General features: G+C 45.3%; 1 protein-coding gene across 2 annotated transcripts in view; it reads left to right on the top strand.

The window, feature by feature from the left end:
• Positions 1-24,765, top strand: part of SH3RF1 (SH3 domain containing ring finger 1) — a 286,988-nt gene that overhangs the window by 236,288 nt on the left and 25,935 nt on the right. For both annotated transcript variants that reach the window (XM_069244137.1, XM_069244129.1), the window contains 4 exons: positions 10,334-10,488; positions 13,828-13,998; positions 16,735-17,006; positions 18,520-18,845. In XM_069244137.1, coding sequence (XP_069100238.1) covers positions 10,334-10,488; positions 13,828-13,998; positions 16,735-17,006; positions 18,520-18,845 — 924 coding nt within the window. The remainder of the gene's footprint in view (positions 1-10,333; positions 10,489-13,827; positions 13,999-16,734; positions 17,007-18,519; positions 18,846-24,765) is intronic.

Raw genomic sequence — 24,765 nt, 5'->3', positions numbered from 1 at the left:
ATTTGCTGGTGTTTGGGGTTTTTCCAAGTATTAGCGGCCTCTTTCCCAAACCAACTTCATTAATTATATATAATATTGACACTGTATTAGTGATGCGTAAGACCTATACTCCTAGATGTACTAATGTTTTTGAGAGCACCCCAAAGGCTCCAAGGCAGCAGGAAGATGGCCTTTCAGAGCTATTTCAAGCACACAAATGAAATAACAAACTAATAAGTTGTCTCAAGTTGCTGCTCTCAATGATTTCAACTCATGCACTTGTTTGACATCTGTTCAATGACCAAGTATTGCCAGTTCAAACCCAACAACTAACCACATTGAGATCATGTCTACCAAATCACCATCATACACTACTCAAGAAGCTTTCAAAGTCAATAAGTGTCAAAACAGCAGACCGGGCAGAGCTCTTTGCCTAAAATCTTTGAAGAACAGTTGGAGTAAGAATGAAAGACCAGCATCAACCTTCTACCAAGCCCTTGCCATGTGGGTGTACTGGTCCTGGCCAGAACAGTGACGGGAGGATAAAGTACCAAGCAACAACTTGGCCACTGTTAAAGTGCTGGTGGTCTTTCCCTGAAATAGCATTCCCTGCCACGTGCAAAAGGAAAAATATCTGCCAAGAATTTCTGAAGTGACAGATGATAGCTACCCAGTTACATAGGATACAGTGAAGGATCCTGGGAGCTAACAAAGTGAGTTTGCACATTTTTCAATTGACTGGTAAAGAAGAAAGTACTGATGATTATAGCTCAGCCCAGTGAGTCGTTTTGAGTCTCAGCTTGGCATACAGGACACCAGTCTGCCTGGATTATTAAACAATACCTGGAGAAAACTTGCTCAGGTGTAGACTGCGTGCTTTTGTGAAGCATGAGAAAGCTCGGGCGATAGCCCCTGCCAGTAACTTGCCTACCACTCGCAAGCGGCAATAGTTTCACCGCAATCACAGTGATGTTGGTGCTTCTTGTAACCTGATCCTCTCTAAAGCGCCAAGTTTGGTTCCAATGTTTTGTTTTTGTTTAAATCTACGCTGTAGTAACACACTCTTGCGTGCATCCGCAGACCAGTAAGGTGATTATTGAGAAACTGTAGGGTAACTCCCCCTACCACCACCACCTACCTTAACAGACACATATTCCTCACATCTAAAGAGGAAGGAAATATACCTAATTCTGTGTTTGACAGAGAACAGCAAGTTCTGTGGGGCTTTCTGTGTGGTAGCTGTCATGGTTATAGTTCTCAGGAATGTAGATAGCCCAGGTAGGTTAGGATAGATGGATAGGAACTGTATTAATGGGGCCCATTGGGATTCGAACAGCTTTGTTGTGTATGTTAGCGTGTTTGCTATTTTTCCCTGCCTATGATAAATGGGCAGTTCCTGGCGTCTGGGGACCTGTCTTTGGTCTGTAGCTCACTTATCGTTTGTTTAGGCGCACAGAGCAGTGCCATCCTCTCCCCCTTTTTGGAGTATAGCGGGTACATTCGGGGTTGGACACGCCCAGCAGGGTATATGCTGGCAACCTAGGTATTTGATTGTCGAATATGTTGTCCATGGCATCTGGGACCTCCCACCAGTAATATTACAATTTCGGGCACTCCCACGTAATATGTATTAGAGCACCATCTGCGTCGCAGCTCCTCCAACATTTCCTGCTGTGTTGTTTATCCCACCTCGTCTGCATGGGGTGGTACCAGGAAGCAGTTGTGTACATTGTTACCTGTGTAATAGCAGTGCTAGCTGCATTAAAGCAAACACCGCCTTCTACTCTTTGTTAGATAGCTCCTTAACCAGATCTTTTTCTCACCTTTCGTTGTCCCATTATTGTCTCATTCTGGGATAGTTATTTGTACAGACCTGACACTAGTTTTCTGTTGCTTTTACCGTGATAGTCGCCACTATTCAAGGTTAGCTAGGGGTCTGCAAGCTAAAGATCTGATGTGGGAGATCGTGCCCCAGTGTTTAATTTTAGGATAGCAGAATCTTTCGGATTCTGGTATTTTATAGAACGTATAATTATCCAGCAAGGATCTAATTCATGAGCCTCCAAACACATCTCCTAGTCGTTTACAGCCCCTTGCCTCCATACTTCAAAGCTCCCTACTTTGTAGGCTGGATCAAATACCCAGGATCTGCATCAGTGGGGAGGGGACTGGCGAGTGCTTCTGTTTTTTTCCTATTTCTTTCTCGCACACTAATAGGGTGTCTCTCTTATCATGGGGAAGCCGTATATGTCCGTGCTCTTGTCTTTTTTAAGCATCCAGTAGATGTAACTTCTGTGTAGTCCCCAATTGTCTGATCCATAAAGAACTAGTGCTGCCCTGATTGAGAGCGTGTCCCTTCTTTTGCATCTTAGTTGTGAGGCTTGGTAATATTGTTTAATGTTGGGTAGTGCTACACCCCTTCCCTGTGTGGTTTTCGTAGAATGTGCAAGGCAATCCCGTGCCTTTTCTAATCCCAGATGCAGTTGTTTCATTGTAGTCTATATCTTGTGCAGGAGAGGCCTTCTGATTGTCAGTGGTAGAACACAGAACATGTAAAGAGTGCATGGGCGTGACACCATTTTACCTACTGCTATGTGTCCTGTCCACGACAACCCCCCTATGTGCCAAATTTGACGATCTTTATGCAATGTTTCAAATAGGCTGCATGCTCTAACATCTGAGCAATTGTCATCCCTAGATATGGGATGGAACTTGTGAAATGGGAATTGCTGCCTAAGCCTAGTTGCCTGATCCCTGGGAAGGGAGCAGTGAAAGCCTCAGTTTGATCAGGGGCAATTTTGACTCTGGCTATTGTGCCGAATTCCTCCAGTTCTGAGATCAAGACGGGAATGGAAGATTCAGGGTTTGTCCCAATGGCCATAATGTCATTGGCAAACATGACTATTTTGTGTATGCCTTGTCCCAGTCAGAACCCTTGGATATTGTTTGCCCCTAACCTATTGACCAAGGGTTCCAGCATTAAATTGAACAGTAAAGAAAAGAGAAGGCAACCTTGTCTTGTGCTCCTGCCTATAGTAATGTGTTTTGACTTGCACCCATTAGCCCTAACTTTAGCCGAGGGGTTTGTATAGCAGCTCTCCACCCATCCCGTAAAGCAAGGACTTAGGCCCACTGTTTCCAGTGTTCCTTTCAAGAACTGCAATATTACATGACTGAAGGGTCTTCGGCATCAAGTGACCGGATGAATGATTCCCTTCCTGTCTCATGTACTAAAGTGCCAAGATTAAACAGCACAATAAGAGAGTACTTAAACTGAAAGAAGTATCACGGAATTAGAAATTTAACTTATTGATTAGTCAAGGTGAACTTGGGTCAGTGTGGACTCTAAGACACACACATTGTGTCTTGTTAGCGACTTCTGCTAGTCTAGTAGTGAGGTTCTTCAGAAGGAGGCTCATGAGAGGTGTGCTGTACACGTGACAGGAGGTACTGCAAGGCAGTATTTCACATCAAGAACTTCTTAGAAGCACTTCATCCAATCCGTATCCCTTCCTGGCAAATTTGAGCCCAGGATGCAAATAGTGTCCTATTTACAGCTGTCTGGTGCTGGTTACCTTGAGCCCATGATACAGAAATAGAAATGAGTTGAGAATGTGTATTGTTAAAGAAGAAATTTAAAAGAAGGATATGGTTGACATTTTAATGGAAAGGGATTATAGTTTGTAGTTTTCATTTCATATGAATATAAGAATTGAATGAAGACAAACGCCGACTAGTTGTCTTTGGCAGTGCTTGTGTAAAAGGGGAGGTCTAACGAACGTGCTTCAGTAAACTTCATTTGTTTCACTTTGTATTGCTCATGCCATGGAAAAGCTATCGATTCTCCTTAGCAAGCTGCTGTCACAACCTTTAAAGGTGGAAGTTGGACCTTACACTCAAGTCCTTTTTTCCTACAACGGTTGTATATCTCATTAACCTTGGGTGTTAATCAATGTTCAGGAGCTAGATTCCCTGGTGGTGATAATTGCTAATTTATCATTTCAAAGCAGAAGTTCAATGTCTTTTAGATGTACACAACAGTAGGGTCTGTTGTTCACCTTGTTGTGCTGAAGCGTGCACTCCTTACATTTTAATTAAGGGAGAGGATGATGTGATGTCACAGCCAGAGCTGCTGACTTTGGAATTGAAGAACCAAGTTCGAGTCTTGGCGTCGGCTCAGCATCCTTTGATTGTAGGTAAATCACTTAATCCCTGTGCCTACCAAAAAAGGAATGTGTCCTTGTGTAATGTAACTGGTGCCCATGTCAAGCGCTCTTGTACCTTTGGGTCGAGTTTGCGCTATATAAAAAAAAAAACTGATTAAGGGTTTTTGTTTTTACGTCCTTACTATTCCTCGTACATTTTGTTATTGTAACTTCGGCACTACCCTGTAAATATTACTGCCTTAAGGGTATGCCTGTTGTGTTGAGAAATATGTAAAACAGTTTTATAAACAATTTTTAGAGGTGTTCATCAAATTACATGTTTAAATCAAATTTGCTCTACTGTTTTGTTTTTTGTACTGTACCCAGGTAATCTTGCTGGAGTAAAATATTGGTATATGCAAGTGACTGCTGTGTGTTTTACATGTCAAAATTGCTGCTGCAATAACAGTACCCATTGATTCTTTCTTCAGACCTAATGTTAGCCACTACCTTCTGATTTTACTAAAATTATTTACAGGGACTTTTAGCCAGTCCTCTTCATCCATTGGTCTGTTGTTGTGCCATTCACATTTTACTTCTGCCCACTACAATATACAGTATGGGGTAGTAGAGTCTGCCCAGTTCAGCCATTGGCTAAGTTCACTGTGAGTGCCAGAACTTTACTCTTTAACAAGGAGCACACTAAGGAGTTTTTTCTGTGACAGTACCATAGTTGTCAATGTGTACTTTTGGCGACCAATATACTGTTTAGCTGTTAGACAGAGTTTTGTTTGGTGAAGACCTTTGAACCCCCTCCCAACAATAACGTTTTACAAAACCCATAACAAAACAAGCATTGACAGGCCAAAAGTCTAGCAGCCGATGCAGTCCTATTGACATTGCCAGTTGTTGCTCTAGCAATAGCTACTAGTACAGCGAGTTGGGCCTGTGAATAAGTGAACCAATCACAGCCTCACTCAGAGACCTATTATGATAAACTAGATGTGCTGATTTACTTATTATATTGCCAAAACGTTACCACTATGTTGCATGCATGCCACCCATTGAGCAGCATAAAGTTCTATAATGTGGGATTAGCATTAGGTTTTTGGGAGAGAGGAGGACCAGTGAGCGCCGGGAAAGATGTTAAAACCCCTCACCAAAAACTCCCTTAGGCCCCTATACAGATTTTAAGACCACCTAAATATTCCGCATTCCAAGGGCAAGGTGCACCAGATGCCACACATTGAACTCTTGAATGGAAAATAAGCTCATTAGAATGACCACCATTAACCTATAATATGCAGCACTCACAGACGCCCTCCATGTATTCCGGGCCTACTGCTACTATCATGTGGCAATGGAAATGGTATTTATAAAGTGCAGGGTTTGCCTAGATAGACTTATTGGTGCTAGATAAAATAATGTTATTAAAAGTATGGTAATTGGTCAAAGATAAAGGTTTTTAAGGACTTTCTGAATGTATGATGATGAATCTATTTGGTGTGGTAGCACAATGTGCCTTGTGCTTTTTCAAAATGCACCCTGCCCTTATTGCAGCATAAATAGAGAGTTGTGCTGCAAGAGTGCCAGTGGTAGCTCTCACTGCAAGACATTTTATGTTTTAAGTAAAGTAAGTGCGAGCTAGTTCATTCAGTGGACACAGAAGTAACAAGCATTGACAAGGCAATGGGTTTGTATTGTATCTGGAATTGAAAGCCAGACCTATTGGCTTTGCCATCAACTGTTCCACAAACACTAGTGGGAGCTGCACATGATCGATTATTGGTCTGGGAGGGGAAGTCACACATGGACAGCTGGCTCTGGGAGGAGGTACAGATGTGGCACAGAAAGACAGCAGAGTGGTGTGGTGGATGCCACTCATTGACCTTCATCTGCGACTATGCTGAAAAGGTTGGGGGCAAACACAAGCAGTCCACAGTTTGTGAGGGCCAGTGTGCTGGAAGCATGGATGATTCAATGCTGATACCAGTGTTAGTTTAGGAGGGGTGCAATGCCAACTCTGCACATGGGCAGTCAGCCCATGCTTGGTGAGAGGGTGTGGTGCAATGTCATCACTGGGTGAAGCATGATCGGCTTGGAAGCAATGGCTATCAGAGCAAAAAGCATGGAAGTGAATAATTGAAGTAGGCGAACCTAAACCTCATCACTGCTGCTATTTCTGTTATTCTTTTTTGCAATAATGATGAAATGTGGTCTTTCAATAAACCGAAAGCAGTTTCTGGACAGACCTAAAAAAAGACGTTTTGCTCCCTTGCGAGCCAGTATGTACATGATTTATAAGCTGTATTGTGAAATTTCCTGCAAATTGTTTATTATTAGGCCACTATTTGTTTGCCCGACCTGGCATCCTTGGCCTGGTTTCCCCTGTCATTTTCCCTCTGCTTCCTTTATTTTTTGCCTGCGTGCTGGAATTCGTTTTTGTTGTTTTTTGGTACTCTGGGCACTTTACCACTGCTGACCAGTGCTAAAGTGCAAATGTTCCCTGCATAAATTGTGATTATGATTGGTTATCCCTGATTGGCAGATTTCATTTATTAGTAAGTCCCTAATAAAGTGCACTAGAGGTGCCCAGGTCCTGTAAATCAAATGCTACTAAATGGCCTCCTGCACTGATTGTGCCACCCACATGAGTAGCCCTATAAACATGTCTCAGATCTGCCACTGCAGAGTCTGTGTGTGCAGTTTTGCACTGCCCATTTGACCTTCCCTTTTACTACATGTAAGTCACCCCTAAGGTAGGCCCTAGGTAGTCCCATGGGCAGGTACAGTGTATTTAAAAGGTAGGACATGTACTGGTGTGTTTTACATATCCTAATAGTGAAATACTGCCAAATTCGATTTTCACTCTCTCTCCCACAGGTGAACAAGGGAACTGCCTTTAATATCTTTTAAGTGCAGTTTCCCATTGGGAGCAGATAGAAATGTGGAGTTTGTTGTCTCTGAACTCACAATTTAAAAATGCATCTTTTGGTGGAGTTGGTTTTTAGATTGTCTGTTTGAAAATGCCACTTTTAGAAAGTGGGCATTTTCTTGCTTAACCAATCTGTGTTTAAGCCTGCCTGTGGAATCCACATCTGGGTCCGACTGACAGTTGGGCTGTTTTTGAATTCCCTCTAGACAGTGACACGGGGAGCAGAGATGTGTCTTGCGTATCCTGATGAGTCTTCCTAGGCTGGGATGGGGAGGGATGAGCTAAAACCTGCACCTGAAAGAGCTGTGCCTGTCCTCACACAATGCAGTCTCCAGCCCCTTTAGTGTGTCTGAAGCCCGTCCTCGGCAAGGCAGGATCTTGTGAATAACAGACTTTCCTTTGAAGTTTTCCTACTTCCAAGACAGAAATGAGTATAAGTAGTGGACCCAAACACCCAGACTTTTAGAACACTTCTGGATCAAGAGGAGGCTCTGCCAAGGAGAATACCTTGAGGAGGAGTACTGCCCCTTTGATGTGTGCTTTGCTGGGTTGGGCTGCAGTTGCTGCTTCTGCTTTAGAGAGGACAAAGACTGGACTTTGCTGTGTATCCTGCTTCTGAAGATTCTCCAAGGGCTTTGACTGAGCTTGCCTCATGTTAAGAAGTCTCGGGGACATCAAAGACTTCATCTGGCAGCGGCTGGGCTCTCTTGCTGAGACCCCCTGAATTGCCAAGTGGTGCCACATCCAGTCTCTGGGCCCCTGGAAGGAGTAGCTGGCAGAACTAGAGAGAAAACCAACACACTTGGAGCCAAGCTGCAGAAAATTCGATGCAGCACCTACACCGCTGCTGAAAAATCGACATATTGCCAGTTCAGCGCAGATTAATCAATGCTATGTGTCTGGATTTTCCTTGGGCGTCAAAATCTTCAACATCACTGCACGGACCCGAGGCTGCTGGTCCAGAAACCAACACATCACTTACCCGGTGGAGAAAGAATCAATGCACGGCCTCACTTGCGAGTAAGGAATCGACGCATCGCTTGCTTTTCCGATGCACGCTCACCCGCGCAGCTTTATTTTTCACACATACCAGGTACTTTGTGCTAAAACAATGCATTTGTTGATTTCTATGGATTAAGACTCTTTTTACTTTAAACATTTATATCCTTGCTTGTGTATGTTGGATTTTTGTCATTTTGGTCCATTTTGATTTAGATAAATATTGGCAACTTTTCTACACTGGTGTGGAGTGCTTTTGTTGTGTTTTCACTGCGTTACTGGGTGCATTGGTACAAATACTTTCACACATTTCCTCTGAGATAAGCCTGACTGCTTGTGCCAAGCTGCCAAGAGGGGGGGTCAGCTGGGGTTACCTGAGCTTTGTATCTCTCCTACACTGACTAGTGAAGGTCCCTACTTGGACAGGGCGTAATCTGACTAGCAACTAGAGACCCCATTTCTAACAAGTGCATTCTACCCAGTGGTGGAAACCGCAAATCAAATGCCCCAACCTTTTAAACATAGGAGATCCACCCTTTGTTGTACAGTGACACTCTGGACCAACAAGATGGTAGTACTTGTGCAGGAGTTTTAATAAGCAAGATCCAAATCTCTCCCGATTTAACAAAGAGTTATTTGAGTCGAACCCTTTGACACAGCTATGTTGACTACTGCAATGTTTGAGATGTGGGGAGGGATTTTCAACAGTGATCCCGTGAGCAACCAAATTGAAAAGCAGCAGGAGTTTTGGTTGTCTTACCCAGGTTGTTGCCTCAAAGCAGTGCTGGATATCCTTGAGGAATGACATAGATTAATCTGCATGTCAACACATACGGATGGGTCGAGTTTTCCATCTACCAGCATCTCCTCATACTTGATGAAAGCAATGGTGCAAGAATGAAATCCCATGGAGCCTCAGGAATCGAGCAGAGCTAGCAAGTTAGAAAACTGCAGCATACGTGAAAAGCAAGAGTGTGGTCCATAGAGTAAGGCAGAATTATTCAAATAAAATAAATACCACAACAAATGTAATTTCTAAAAATGCAAGTCTTGAAAATCCCAACATAGTTAAAATACCATGTCACTGTTTGACACATTAAATACATTTGATGTTGGCCTTTATGAGCTTACGACTCTACCGAGTTTAAACATGAAAATGGGTGTTTCTGACTCTGGCCAGCAGTTAACATCTGGAAGCCTGGTTCAAACCCTGTGCACAGACCACCTGGGCATAGTAAATCTGAAGTAATTTGGTTTTCATTACATAGTCTATAAAACAACATATAATTCTTAGGTCAACTATGTAAGAATAAATGTATTTAATTGAAATTTCCTCCTGCGAGTTAATATTTAACTTTTATGACCCAAGTCTGGGACTGGCTCAGACTTTTCCAACAATAAGCATATTATATTTTAAGACCGTGTTGATGTGTAAAACCCATACCGGTTTTCTGCAGCCTGTGTTTTTTTTCTTTTGGGATTATTTTTACTTTGAACCGCAAAATGCCCTATTTCAAAACAAAGATGTTGTTTTTAGGCAATGCGTGATTTTGTGTGCCCATTTTCCCATGGGTGTCAGTCTTTAGCTTCCTCCCCTCCCCCCACTCCAAAAAGAAGTAGCCGATGTTTTATGGATCGGAAAGCAACAATTGCTCCATTGATTTTCAAAGGGAACAGAATCTCTTGGAGAGAAACCCCCCATCAGGGCCTGCCCTCTCGAGCAGAACTGTCCCCTTTCACTGGTGTGCTCGCGGGAGATGGCTCGTTTTGATATGGCCGAGTTTCAAAGGCCGCTAATGCGAAGGAGAAGAATGAGGGAAAGTGGCCACAATAGCGAGAGGCTGTGCTTTGACCTTGCACTTGCCCTGCCTACCCCGCACTTCAAAGCCCGGGGCCCACTGATGTGGAGTAGAAGTCCCTTGGTGCAGAGTTTTGGGTTACAAAAACAACTGCTTAGCAGGTGAGCTAGTTAAGGACTTCTTTTGAAAGGGGTGTCTAGGTACAGGAGCGTGTTTCTTACATCAGAAATTGATCATCAAATTAGCATGAATGGATCCATCTTCTGTTGATTGATAGAGCATCTTATTTTATTGCAGGTTGGCCCTGTGACCCCAGGCGGGGACTAACACATTTATCTTTTCTCTAACCCAAATGAAAGTGTGATAGGCAAAAGAAGCAGGGCTAGGCTTTGTCCGAAGAAAGTAAAAGAAAATAAAGTCTTCCATTGTAACATTAAGCATAAATTTACCAAACTCTCTCTTTTCCTTCTATCTAGGATCTAAACCCGCCTCTCCTTCCACCACCCCCTTTGACTGCTGTCATAGCTTCCACATCTTCCGCTGCCGCCGCCTCCTCGGGAGCAGGACAGAGGCCAGCACCCTCTTCCGTGGACCCAATTGCAACCTTAAGATCACAGAACCGCCCAAGTGTGTAAGTAGCATTGAAGCGAGCCTGCTCGTCATTGCACTTTATGCGCCATATCTGCAGGACTCTTCCTCTAATTGTGAATCCTTAACTTACCTTTCAATGTCTGCGGTCAACCAACTAGTACTGTATTTACTCTTTCGTGCTCTGCAATTGATAAAACAAAAACTATTAAAAGGGAATATGGTGTCTGACCTTCTCAGGGTTGTCACAACTCTATTATTAGTTCTCACGCCAAAAGTAAACACGCAGAGAGCATGGGATACACGGTGGATCCAGACAACTTCCTAAATGCACCTTTGTACAGCAAACTAGTCGGCATGTACTGAGCCAGGTAGCTCTGTATTATTGAATGTACTAGATTAAGGATTTGTTAAAATGGAAACGTGCATGCTATATAAAAGTAAGGATTGGTGCAATGCCTGAAGGCCCTGGCACAAAGAATAGTTTTTAAGGGAGTGATAACACAATCGGCCTTCCTGCACCCATGCTACCCATAGGGAGCAGTTTGTGCTTAAGGTGAACCTGGCTTGTAAACATCTATCGCTTATATCAGTGGCAGGTTGGGATTAACTGAGGTTTGGTGAGAGGAGAGGCCAGCAGGGCTCTCGCAGCTCAGCTCCGTGTTACCCACGTGTATTTGCTAGTTGAGTTGGTGTGATTTTGGAGGTACTTACACTGCCTTGTGAACATGGGCGCTGGTCACTATGCCGGCAGCAGATACTTTGACTTCTCCACAGGCCATAGCCATTGAACCCAGTCAGGGCGGGTAGAATGGGCATAATGGACATAAGGGGCGCTGATAGTTTGTTTTACATGTGTGAGACAGCTCGCCATGAACTTGAATTTTGTTGATTTGATTTGAATGCAAGAACATGGCAAAATAGATGTTTCTGCTGGCATTTCCAAGCTGTACCAAGCAGTGGAGGATGCAGTCCTTTTAGTTACATTGCCTTTGTTACTCTACACCTATTATTTTAGTTTTGTGCAGTAGTGGGACTCATAAATTGTGCTAGTGGTTTAACATGGAGCAAATGCTCAGCATCACTTTTACATAGTCTAACTTTCAGTTCCAGTTCATGAGTATGATCTCATTCTGAATTGGCTATAGTTGAATTTGTCATAAATAGCAGGACCACACCAAGGACAACTTTGATTGTCCCTTTAAAGAAAAACAGGAACTTGTTTTAAATTCTGAGCAGAATCTTAAAGCATATTCCTTTGTATGAATCAAAGTTGAATGGTCATCCTGACCTGATGATTGGTAGAAAGAGTAATATTTTAAGCACCCTTGCACCAGAACATCGAAGTCAGCAAACATTGGAATAATCACTTGAAGTGAAGGTTTTAACCCAAGGTGCATTGACTATGAATGTATTAACATCTTTCCACCTTCCTCATGATGTAGGCATATCGATATAACTAAAAAGGAGACAAAGTTACAGTGGGGCCTAGCTTCCTTGCAGTGAGTGCTAAATTTGAAAATACAACCTACATCAGTTTGGGAGGTCAGAAAGATATTTTCGAAGTTTGCTAGGGTTGCTGAATGCCAGCGCTTGCTTTGATTCTAGCTTATGTATGTCTTGCCATACTAGTCTTCCTGACACTTCACCTCACTCTTTCAGATTTGATTACATCCTTGCTTTATCATGTTGTCATTGTTTTCATATTTTCGTACTTCTTTTCTGCTTTTATCTTTTTTTGCCCTGGGTCAAAGTTTGAGGATGATAAATAAGCTCCGAATCCCAAAATTGAGTTCCAGAACCCTCCACCTTAAACCCCAAGCATACATTAGGCACAGTTTTGTACTTAATTTTCTTTAAAGGTAGTACAAGGCAGTAAAGTATCAATCCCTCAAAGTATTTTTGCTGTGCTGTATTTGTCATTTCAGCCAGTGTTTTATGTTTGTTTCATGCGGGGAAATTACAGCAACTTTCCCTTTTGGTTCGCACTGCTATGTTATGTTAGTGGATTTGTAGAGCTCGGCATATCACCCGTGAGAGTATCCAGGCTCTGTGTACCCCTACTTATTTTATGTACCCATTCATAGCACAGTACAGTCTCCATTACCTATATATTTTAAGCCCGCTGTCAGTCTGTTCCCCTAGGCCAGATTTAAAATAGCTTTGCCCCAGCCTCACAAAAATGAGGAAGGTCTTTTAGTTGTGGAAGCCAAAATAAAGCAGATGGGCAAAAGGGATTGGTTGAATTTTTATCATTGACATATATTTGGCATTACCTGAAACCATTTTTGCTCTTTCTTCACCACTGCATAATAAACAATATGATAACCACTGATGTAGACATAATTGTAAAGGTTACCACCCCTCCTATGTGCCATACTACTGAAATGTGTTAGTTACCTTGATAATCTCTGGTTTCGTGTTTTACAGCACAGTGATCATTTCCATCTAAAGTTTGGATGTTGTCTAATTACTAAAGCTGCATGAAGTGTTTCGTGTAGGCAGTAACTGGTTGTCGTAGTGTGCGCAGTGTGTGTTAGGTCGTGCCTACAGGCAGCTTTTAGCGGTTGTTGTAGAAAAGACTTATATGGACAACACGAAAACTTACAATGGGCTTTGGCTAGCCCATTGCTTACCATTGGTTGGTTTTCTCGTAAATCACATTTGCTTGTTTCTAATTCAGTGGCTTGGCCTAGAACAAGTTTCATCACCGTATTTTTGATTGGATGACTTCTTTCCTTCCTCTGCTTACACTGAGGGAACTACTTGTTTATTTTTCTTTCAGCACAATGTGCATTTTTTTTCTTGTTCTCTTCCTTGCGTGACACATCCCCACTATTGCTCTCCCTGCTCTTCTAGCACAATTTATTTTGCTGCTACTTTCTTGCAGCTGCCACCTTTGCTCACTTGACCACTCATCCACTATCCCACCCCAATTTGCTGTTGGGCCACTCATTTGAACAAAAATTCAGTTCAGTGCACGTTCTATGTTTTTTTAAAGTTTTTTTTTTTACCATTCCAAGATCAGCATCCAGCACCATGGAATGGTGAATAAGTACAAAACAACTTGGCCGGCAGGTCATGAGGCGCGTGTGCTGAAACTCAGGCTGTCGAATTTGCTGACTTGTACATTCACATGCCTGAGGATGCATATGTGTCATCGTACGTTTTTTCAATACTTTTCTTAAGCAAAACTATGCATCAGTAGCTATTTTTTTGGGGGGCAAAGCTCAACTGCATCAGCAAAAAAAGGATTGGTAAAGCCAATAAGTCTGGAAAGTGGAGATATATTTGCTTTGCCAGAGTTTGTTTTATTTCTTTTCGGCAGTGAGGTGTTGACTTTTGGTACACAGTTTATATATTTTTTTTACTTCCCTTACAGGTATGTTGCTATCTACCCATACGCCCCTCGGAAGGAGGATGAACTGGAGCTGCGGAAGGGCGAGATGTTTTTAGTCTTCGAGCGCTGTCAGGACGGATGGTTTAAAGGAACCTCGATGCACACAAACAAGATTGGTGTATTCCCTGGCAACTACGTTGCAGCAGTCACCAGGTAAGTCTTTAGCACGTGCACAGGAGGAGTGTACTTGTGCATTTATTAAAACATATTTTCCGTTGATATCTACGCTTGTGGCACAGACAGCTGCCTTTAGAGATAAGAGACGGTGTGAAAAATGTATACCTTGCAAGCCAGTGCTTTGATGAAGAATTCTTCTGCAGCCACGCAATCCCTGGTTGGCTCTCTCACATATCCGAGCAGTTGCCAGCACCAGAACCTGCATAGGAGGGCTCCTCCGCAGTGAGGAAATGCACCCCTCCCTGCAGTGAAAAGTTATGTCGTGGACCCTGTGATTTACAGAAGAGGGGGTTAACCTACCCAGTTTATGATCCTTCGGCTCTTAGCCCCCATATGTCATGGTACTTCTTTTGTACCTAGTTCCAAGCATGTGAAACACTAACCTCAATGCACGGCCTCACAGCTGACCTTTTAATGGACATAGAAGAAAAGGTTGTTTCTTCTTGAAGTATTTACTTCCTGTTGACCCAAAACCAAGCTGACAAGAGTCCTTTGAGACAATTCAGTTTACAAGGTTTGCTCGGTTGTTAGCGTACTCATACCTTGAATCCCTGGGCCTCATTTTAACTAAGCGGGATGAAACGCATCATCAAGCAAAGTCCAAGCATTTATCTAGGCCTTGCAGTATGGACAGTGTTTTCACAAAACAATATCTTTAAAGTATAGCCAGGTTTGATCAGGAGCCAGCAGGCTTTCGTCCATATTTATATTTAGGTGCATTGCTTGGTCAGTTAAATATGGGGCGTTGGGGTGTTAGCTTCAGATTTCACAACAGTCACGCTGGCACATGATGTTAAAATACATTGAAAAGCAAAGTGCACGAGAGGGGCTTAAGAAGCATGGAAAGGGAGAGAAATGCCGATTGGTAGGTGTACTAAGTGAGAGAAAGCACATTATTTTGTGAATTAACTAACATTTTTTAAGTCTTTCTAAACAGAGAAAGGGAAAGATTATGGCCCTCATTACAACCTCAGTGGTCTTTTAAAAAGACCACGAGGCTGCGGGAGCCAGAATACCGGCGGTATTTCTGGATCCCTATTATGACTTTTCCGCTGGGCCAGCGGACAATAACAGTGTTACCGTCCGCTGGCCCAGCGGAAAAGTCACATCAACATTGCTGCCGACTCGTAATAGAGACAGCGGCAATGCTGATGTGCAGCGGGTGCAGTTACACCCATCGCGCATTTCACTGCCCGAAATTCGGACATTGAAATGCGCGACGGGGCTATGCCTGGGGGCCCATGCCAAGTGCATGTGCAGGGCAGGGGCCCCCAGGGGCACCCAAAGTCCCCCTTACCGCCAGACTTTCCATGGCGGTGTTTACCGGCGTGGCCAGGCTGGCGGTCGGGGACTCATAATCCCCAGGGCAGCGGTACTTGGAGTGGAGGGGCCGGTGGTATGGCAGTGGCTATTGTGCCACGGTCATAATAGCTGGCGGAACACCGCCAGCCTGTTGGCTGTGTTACCGCCAGCTTACCGCTGGCCGCCAGGGTCATAATGAGGCCCTATGTGTTCATTTTTGTCTGTGTGGGTAAAATCTCATGGTGAAATCTGACAGACATCACCATACTTTACTAAAAGCCCCTGCACTCAACTAGTCATCACACAGTACATTTATTAGAAGGGGGTAGCACCCTCCCCAAGCTACGGCCACGATACTATTAAGCAAAGCAGGCAAGAAGAATGAGGTATTGGCAAACTATAGACAAGGACAAAGAATCACTTTCAAGATCCTCACCTGCGCACACAAAGCCCTCCACAACACTGGACCAGCCTACCTAAACCAGCGACTCAACTTCCATGTACCCCACATGGCCCTATGCTCAGCCCAGCTCTCTCTCTCAGAAGTACCCCGCATCAGGAAAACCAGAACAGGAGGATGCTCCTTTTCCTACCTCGAAGCCATCGCCTGGAACGCTCTTCCTCTCCACATCAGACAAACCACCTCCCGCCTCAGCTTCACGAAGGAACTGAAGACATGGCTTTTTTAGGAACCACCTCACTGGTAAACGCTACACTCGCCACCACCCCCTCCCCCAAGCGCCTTGAGACCCTAACGGGTGAGTAGTTGCGCTTTACAAGCACTGATTGAACGGCAGAGTCCACAGGGCTGGGCTAAAGCAGGTTGTAGACGAAGGATAAAGAGGAAGAAAGTGCAAAGGATTGACAAGTCAACCACATACAAAAAAAACACAAGAGACATCCTTACTAAAAGAGAATGTGCTGATAAGAATTATTGTAAATATTGTGAGGAGGGCTACACAGTGCAGTCTAATACCGTCCAACATAAAACTGCACACATCTAATACTGAGTTGTCACTTTGAGCTTAAAAAGCGCCTAAGCAGCAAAGTCAGTGATACTTATTCAACCCACCTCAAAAGGATGGAAGAGGAAACGGCTCCATTGACTGCAAGTTGCCGACGGATCTCCTCTCCACTGAGGTATCTGACAGACAGCACTGGTGAGTACTGTCCCTTCTGTTCTGCTTCTGTCCAGGCTAAGCTGAGATAGAGGCCAAACCAGACGTTGCCAAAAGTATTCAAGTAAAATGGATTGACTAATAGGTCTGAATCAAAGTTACCTCGATATGTTAATTTAAATGAGGTATATATATGTCAAGCTTATTGTCTTAAAAAACGCAGTATGCCATACATATTGCATGTTCTGAAATGCCTCCTTACGCAGCATAAACATGTTCTTCCCTTCTCTAGGGCAGTGACCGGTGCCAGCCAAGCAAATGCCGCCATGGCCACCTCTGGCCAGACAGGGCAGGTGGTGACCATGGTGAGTCCTTCCACAGCAGCGGGGCCGTCTCCGAAAGTCCAGGGGAACGGCGTGGATTTCAGCAAGATGGTGAACTCGAACGGCGTCCCTACAGCAGTCATCCCAGCCACCCACATCCAGACCAGTCCGCAGGCCAAAGTCCTGATGCACATGAGTGGTCAAATGACGGTCAACCAGGCGCGAAATGCAGTGAGAACAGGTAAACGCCGCACAGCTTTAGCAGAAGTCCGTATTGGATTGTAAACAGAGCCACATCCCACTTCATATAGTCTTCCTATCCTGCGTCCTGTTTATCATTATTCACAAGCCTCCTGCTGCTCCGTTGTCACATCCCATTCCATCCTCCCCTCTCTGTGTTTACCTCTCCTCGTCAAAATATTTATATCTCTACCCTTCCCGATGGGGGTTACATTTTGCCACCCTGCACATTTACGTCTTCCCTAAACGCGGACATGTAATATTTCTAACTATAAAACTTTACCTGGCCATAATGCTTACATTCTTAGCGTTTACACTCAACTACAACCGAGGCCCTGATTAAAAGTTTCATCCTAATACAAATTTCGGCAGAAACTCGTTCTATTTCAAGTAGGTCGGTAAGTTTCCATGTGGTATTACTACACCGCAGTTTCACGAGGAAACGTTTGACCAGGTAAGGACCTGGTGGGGTGTGATACTCAAAACAGGCTCGAAATCAGGATCTTACCTTGGAAATAAGTGTCACCAATGTCCCTATTAATCACTTAAATCAAATCATCTTTTATTGTTTTCAGCCATACTGGCCATAACAATTAGAAAGTAGTAGATTCTGCGCTTTAAAACATGAGATCATAACAAAAAAATCTGAATTCATCAAATGTCCTCAATTTAAAAATGACACAACAAAATCAACAGTCAATAAAAAAGGACAGTTGCTTTTTGGCCGTTTAATCAGAATGTGGCTCAACATTTTAAAAGTCATTGATCTCGGAACAAGCGAATGCATCTTTGCTAGTGCGAGCTCTGTGTTGATATTTTAGCTAGATCAAGGTGGAAGAGTGTGGCTAGCTAGCATCCAAAGTGCGCTGGGCGTAAAGTGCGGGGAATATCAAGGGTGATCACCCATTTCACAGGGAAAAGTTGTAATACTGTGGTAGCTCTGCTTCTGTCATTACTCACGCGCGAACACTGCTTCCAAGAGGAGGAGAGCGGGACACAGTGTTGACTCCGCTCCCACCACACCGCGCTCGCATTCCGCCCGAGGCTAGTCTGCCCAAGTGCGCGCTTCTCCAGTTCCACCGAGCCTGCCTCGTCTGAGAGGGCATTCTGAAAGTGAAGTGATACCACTTGTTTCAAGAACCCCAGGGAGTCGGGCTGCTGGCCAAAGCCGGGGGAGGCCTCTTTTTCAAGTTGAAGTTTGAAGGGGCTGATGCGCAAACAGAGTAGTAGATTTTTATCATGCGTCTTCTCAAGATTTGACAGTGACGTGCCTTCATCAGTTTCTGCCTCCTTACCAGTGCGTGAAGAGAGCTTCCTACTCAGATTAACATTCGTGGCCTTGGTGATGTGTAAGTCTATTCTCTAGCTGTGAGGCACTTGCTGATTTTCTTTTCATTTGAGTTTTAGTGGTATTTTAAATTACATTCTCCAGCCCTTTGTCGAATTCTCTTACAGCTCCCTGGATCTAACTGCATCTTTCTGTGTTTCTTTTTCCTTCCTAATCTCCTGTGTAGCTGCCATACACAGCCAAGAGCGGCCAACTGCGGCGGTGACGCCAATTCAGGCGCAGGCCTCCACTTGCCTCATTGCGGCATCCTCCGCCGCTGCCCATCATTCAGGCTCTTCCCAGCAACCACAACCTCAGCTCTCCACATCTGCTGCCTACTTGGTTGCAGCGGCGAATATCAACCGAGGGAGCGCGGCATCGTCCATGAACTCCTCCAGCGTTTCAACATCTTCTTTCGATGGAGAGACAAGTTGGAGAGGGCCACCTGCCTCTCTGGAAAATTCTTTATCTGCTGCAAATTCTGCAACCGCCAAACAGGACAAGGACAGCAAGGTAGGCTCGAACTGTTTTCAGAATGGTACACAGTGAATTGCTCTTCGTATCCGTGGGGTCCGCGCATTCTCCGGGGCTGTGAGTGGTAAGCATAGCATAAATTGTATTTTGTTCCTTAAAAGAATGAGGGGTGTGTAAAGTTCAAAGTTTTTTTTTTTATTGCAGCCACTGCAAAGTTTTGTGAAAACTTGACAAAAAAGTTACAAGTTACAGTTATTTTTCTTTAAACTTCTGAGTTTTGCGACAATTTCTCACAAAAGGTGAACTTCAAGAGGAAAAACTCTGCAATAGGATGAGATATTCCAAAGTGGTGGTTGTGTTGTTGTTGTTCCTTCGTGGGTAAACAATTAATGCTCCTATCTCAAACCAGCCTTTGAGAGCTCTTTTTTTGGATATTTTGAGAATTGACTCCACAATCTACGATTCAAATTTGGAAACCCATGCTTGCCTAAGCAAGTGTAATTCAAGACACGTTATTTCTTTTTTCGTGCAAAGGCTGAAATAATGAGGTGTTCAAGGCGTCCCCGACATTCACATGTCATCAGTGCCATGAACCATTGTTGGCTAACAGCCATACTTCATGATGCTTATATTATGCTCTGTCAGCCCCATCCCTAACCCCTCCCAGACGTGCGAGAGACCGCGAACCCCTCTCGGCCATTCTCTTGTCAACGTACTCCACAGCCTTTTTTTCCTTCCCCCTCTCTCTCTCAACAAAGAGGGAGGATTTTGCCGGACTATTAGCGACCACAGTTTTATTACATTATACATTACATGGTATCTAACAAAACATCACAACTAATGATCATAAACACATTCTGTGTATGAACTATTTGTTTCTCGGCCTTCCTGATTGTCATTTTGGGTTTGTTTATCAATATTGCTTCTAGCCAGTGTTTATGCACAGCCTCCTCGACAGTGGCCCCATTGGTCAGGTACCCAGCATTTGGGTCTTGGTGGGCAGCCCCCTGTCCATGCCCAGGCTGCAAGTGCGATGTCTGCCCGCTGCTGACCCTTTGTGGGTCCCTGCCTGCTCCCTTATGCCCCTGCCGCAAGACATCCCAAGGACATTGTTTGAGAAGGACTGCTCTTAGGCTATATGCCCTGGCTGTTTGGCATCCCAAGGACATTGTTTGAGAAGGACTGCTCTTAGGCTATATGCCCCTGCTGTTTGGCATCCCAAGGACATTGTTTGAGAAGCACTGCTCTTAGGCTATATGCCCCTGCTGTTAGGCATCCCAAGGACATTGTTTGAGAAGGACTGCTCTTAGGCTATATGCCCCTGCTGTTAGGCATCCCAAGGACATTGTTTGAGAAGGACTGCTCTTAGGCTATATGCCCCTGCTGTTAGGCATCCCAAGGACATTGTTTGAGAAGGACTGCTCTTAGGCTATATGCCCCGGCTGTTAGGCATCCCAAGGACATTGTTTGAGAAGGACTGCTCTTAGGCTATATGCCCCGGCTGTTAGGCATCCCAAGGACATTGTTTGAGAAGCACTGCTCTTAGGCTATATGCCCTGGCTGTTTGGCATCCCAAGGACATTGTTTGAGAAGCACTGCTCTTAGGCTATATGCCCCTGCTGTTAGGCATCCCAAGGACATTGTTTGAGAAGGACTGCTCTTAGGCTATATGCCCCGGCTGTTAGGCATCCCAAGGACATTGTTTGAGAAGGACTGCTCTTAGGCTATATGCCCCGGCTGTTAGGCATCCCAAGGACATTGTTTGAGAAGGACTGCTCTTAGGCTATATGCCCCGGCTGTTTGGCATCCCAAGGACATTGTTTGAGAAGGACTGCTCTTAGGCTATATGCCCCGGCTGTTTGGCATCCCAAGGACATTGTTTGAGAAGGACTGCTCTTAGGCTATATGCCCCTGCTGTTAGGCATCCCAAGGACATTGTTTGAGAAGGACTGCTCTTAGGCTATATGCCCCGGCTGTTAGGCATCCCAAGGACATTGTTTGAGCAGTTCTTTTAGGCTACTGTGCTTCGGACTGTCTGTGTTTTTTTTTGCTTCCGCCATGCTGCCTGTGATTTGCTGACCACATGCAGCTCCCTATGGGAAACCAAGCAGTTCCAGCGCCCACTGTATTTAGTAGAAACATGTCCCTTCCTGCCCCAGATAAGGGTATACCGTTTACCAGTGTGTGAAATGTGAGGCCATTTCCGGCCATGCCTGGGCTGCACTTGTCTTATCTGCTTTGTAACTACCCCCTCCGCCGCCACAAGTGTCCCAGCCGTCAGGCCACCCAAGGACTGGTACCACAAACGTCCAGGTGATAATCGGCTAAGACAATCGCTAACTGCCAACCCAGCCATCCTAATCTCCCATGAGCAATGTAACCCTTCCGCAATCGTCGAGCCTGGCAGTCTCAAACTGACTTCACTTGAACTACTTCTCCCGTTCCCTTTCTTTTCATCAAATGGCCAACAATGGCAATGCTCCTAGCTGGGAATCAGTGGGGCGAGCTATCCATCTGGTTCTGACTTTCTTATCATTGAACTATCACCCTCGTCAGTCTGCTGCTGCACCACGGAAACACTTCTTGCCCAATGTATGGGGCCACAATTCCCCCAGTATTATCAGAGACACCCTATTCGGTGCCCTTTCTTGCTTGCATATGGATGCATCCCTAAAGCAGAACTCACCCATGCCCCGTCGGTGCCCGCTCAGATATAATATGTTACCAAGCCATAACATGTAAAAAATCTGTCAAGCCAGAATCACCCTGCCTCAGTTACTGCCACGCCATGGTCGAGGAATAGCTTGTGGTTTCTCGCATTTAGGTCAAAGTAAATTGCACTGCAGCTCAGTCTTTACGTCGAGTATAACTAAAGTTAACTTCAGTTCACCGTGGCCCAACCCCCTGCTGTAGCTACCTGGGTGAACCAGGTGGCCTTAATAAAGCCTCACATATCAATTCGGGAGGTTGATGGTGTGGAAGACGACGACACCAAGTGTCCATCAGTCCAATAGCCACTGAACCCAGCAACAGACCCCGTCTTTTAAGAGGTCCTCAGTAGGGCCAGTTCTGCGCTATAGATGGGCTAGAACTGATGACCTTGCATAATTTGAACAAATTGTCTTAAATACCATTTCCTTTAATTTATTGTTTGTGTGAGTCATGCAACATCCATCAGCGTTTGTTTATAGCAAAAGGACCTCGCCTAAGAGAAATGGGATGGGGTCACAAATATTTTTTACCGTAAACTTAGCTAATGTATTATATGTTAAAGAAACACTCCATAACCTCTGAATGTTGGGATTAAACAGATTGAGACCAGTGTGCCTGTGCTGTGGGCAATGGGGGCATGAAAGAGCTGACTCTGGGTCATAATTTCAAAGCTATTCCGAAAATACATATTTTGGCCAGCGGCGCTTCAATATCCAGTGATGTATTCCACCCAATCTGTATCTGAAATGCAGCACTCTAGACTTCAAACTACTGCATTCAGCAAAATGCTGACTGAGTCCTACCAATGTGTATACAGTATAAGCCTACCACCAAGAAGATGCTTCTTGCACAACAGGGAAAGCCCGATGCGTACAAATAATGTTTACAACTTATCACCACCACTGATTGTCAGTGCCAGTATGCAACTGTAGTTCGGTGGCTGATTATGGCTTGCTGTCCATGTAGGTAAGTGCATAAACATCAGTGCTCAACCTAGGAGTACTAAGCACCATACGAATGCCACAAAATAATACAATAAGCTGATCGGTCCTGCCCAAGAACTGTGACATGAAGGTGCTTTCCTTGATTGGCCAGCCTAGATGGGAACTTTAATTCCATCTCATTGCCACTACAACACCTACAGTAAACAACAGTCGAACTCAAAACACTAAAGAATATTCTGTAAATTTTTAAAAAGACAAGCAACTAAACTAACAGTACTCCATTGATTTCAGGTTAGACGAATTAGGTGCTGCAAGGCAAGATGTGGCCTCCATATTCACCATAAGATTCCAACAATGGCGGTAGGTGTAGGTGATTTGCTACTGTGACCTGGGCCTTGTGGGAGTCCTGGCCAGTAATAGTGGGATTTCCACTGTAATGTTGGGGTTTTGTGAGGGGGGGGTTAGGTGACCCAGACCTCCCGCCCCTTGCTTTGGCCACCATGCTGGGTGAAATAGGCGTGAGTGTAAGTGTTGCGCTTGCCCTAGTGCATGCTCTGGCACTGAGCTCACTGAGATGACCACCCCAATTTGAGTGCCATAATTGGCCATACCATGCTAGAAGGTCAACCAGTGTGGATGGGCTAGCGTCTGAGTTCCCTGGCTGTGCACCCCCTTCCTGCACCTGAGCCCCATGCTCCCTGCTGCATGTTTTACGATCTGCCAGTGAGGGAGTGTCCCTTCATCCTGCTCGATCCATTACGGGCACCGCCAAGATGGCTGCACGTGCCTGCTTTGTCCCTCCTCACTCTCCGAGACAAGCCATGGGAGTCGGCACCTGCAGAGGGCCACTGACCTGGCTCCATGCCCCCTAGGTGGTGTCTCCTGAGCTCATGCTGTTTCTGGTGCTTCTGTGCTATTTTTTCTTGTAACTTCCCAGCCATCTCTTTGCCTTCAGGACAATGCCCCTTGAGCTCCCGCCACTACTGGACTCACCCCTCCGCTATCTTAGACCGTTGTCGTCTTTGATGGAACCCTTCAGGGCTGCTGCTTGATTTCCCTCTACTGCGAGGTCCAGACATCTTTCTGTGCTCCAATCTGCCCCTGGGGCCTAATACCTGGTCCAGCAACCACTGGTGTCCATGTTGGTTAGTGGCCTGTCTCACTTTTTCCCAGAGCTGCTCCATCTCCGCAGTGCCGTCTGCTAACGTGAGCGGGAGGGCGGGCGATGCCTTCCGGCCCTTGCCGTTGTGTTGTGGTCCCGATCGCAAAACCTCATGGGCTTCCTGTGTGCTCTTTCTTCAAGCCCTTTGCCGGTTTCCATGGTCTCTTTCTGGCCTCGCCTACTGCCAGTTGTGTCATCTCCTTTTCGCCTTTCTAGCCTTGAGCTTCTTTTCATTCAATCTTGTCCAGGCAACAAAGAAGAGGAGGGTCCTTAGTTACAATTAGTGCTCCCAGGCTGAGTGTTCCCTTCGCTGCAGGCAGCCCTGACAGTTTGGTGCTGGTTGATCCCTGATAGTGCCAGGTTGCGGCTTTACCTGGTCCTTTAAGGTGGAGGCTGTCTTGTAGTGTACGAGGTGTGGGCTGCCAGTCCTCGGTTCGCCCTGGCGAGGTAGGCAACGCTCCTGTGAGCTCCCCACAGGTAGATAGGGGAGAGGGAGATCTTTGGGAGATCTTCACGGGCAGTGCATTCCTTGGTACACCACTGCCTGACTTTACGAAGCTACACATGGGCAGCGTTCTCTTCTCCACACCGCTGCCCGCCCAGCCGGCAACAAGGGAGAGATATCTTCACAGGCAGCGCACTCCTTGTTACACCGCTGGCCAGCGTTACGATGCTACATACAGGCAAGGCAGCGCGCTCCTTCACACGCCGCTGCCTGCTACCACTAATTTAAACGAATCCCAGGCTCAGAGTAGGCAGTGCGCTCGTTTACACACCACTGCCCGCTAAATTAAAGTGACCATCTTCCTGAGATTTAAACCCCTTCATGAACCCGCTGTTCTGGCTGCAGACACCTGTAAGGTGGGCTAGGTGCGCTCACGGAGTTGCAGCTGCCCGTGATGCTCCTGCAATCCTCTTCGCTGCCCCTGGTGCCATGTCTGCCATTTTCGAAGCCCCTTGTGACAAGCTTCCATGCAGGGCTCATTGCAGGTACACTGGTCCTTCTGCCACGTAGGTCACGGTATGCAGTGTTCTTTGTTCTTCACAGTTTGGAGAGGAGGGAGTTCCTTCTCCGCTCAGTGTATTTGGCAGACGATAATGGTGACGACAATCAGCTTCTCCAGGGGACAATGTTACAAGT

The sequence above is a fragment of the Pleurodeles waltl genome, chromosome 1_2, assembly GCF_031143425.1.
Source record: "Pleurodeles waltl isolate 20211129_DDA chromosome 1_2, aPleWal1.hap1.20221129, whole genome shotgun sequence".
Classification (NCBI taxonomy): domain Eukaryota; kingdom Metazoa; phylum Chordata; class Amphibia; order Caudata; family Salamandridae; genus Pleurodeles; species Pleurodeles waltl.
The sequence above is the reverse complement of the archived record's forward strand: the minus strand, read 5'-3'. Positions and strand labels throughout refer to the sequence as shown.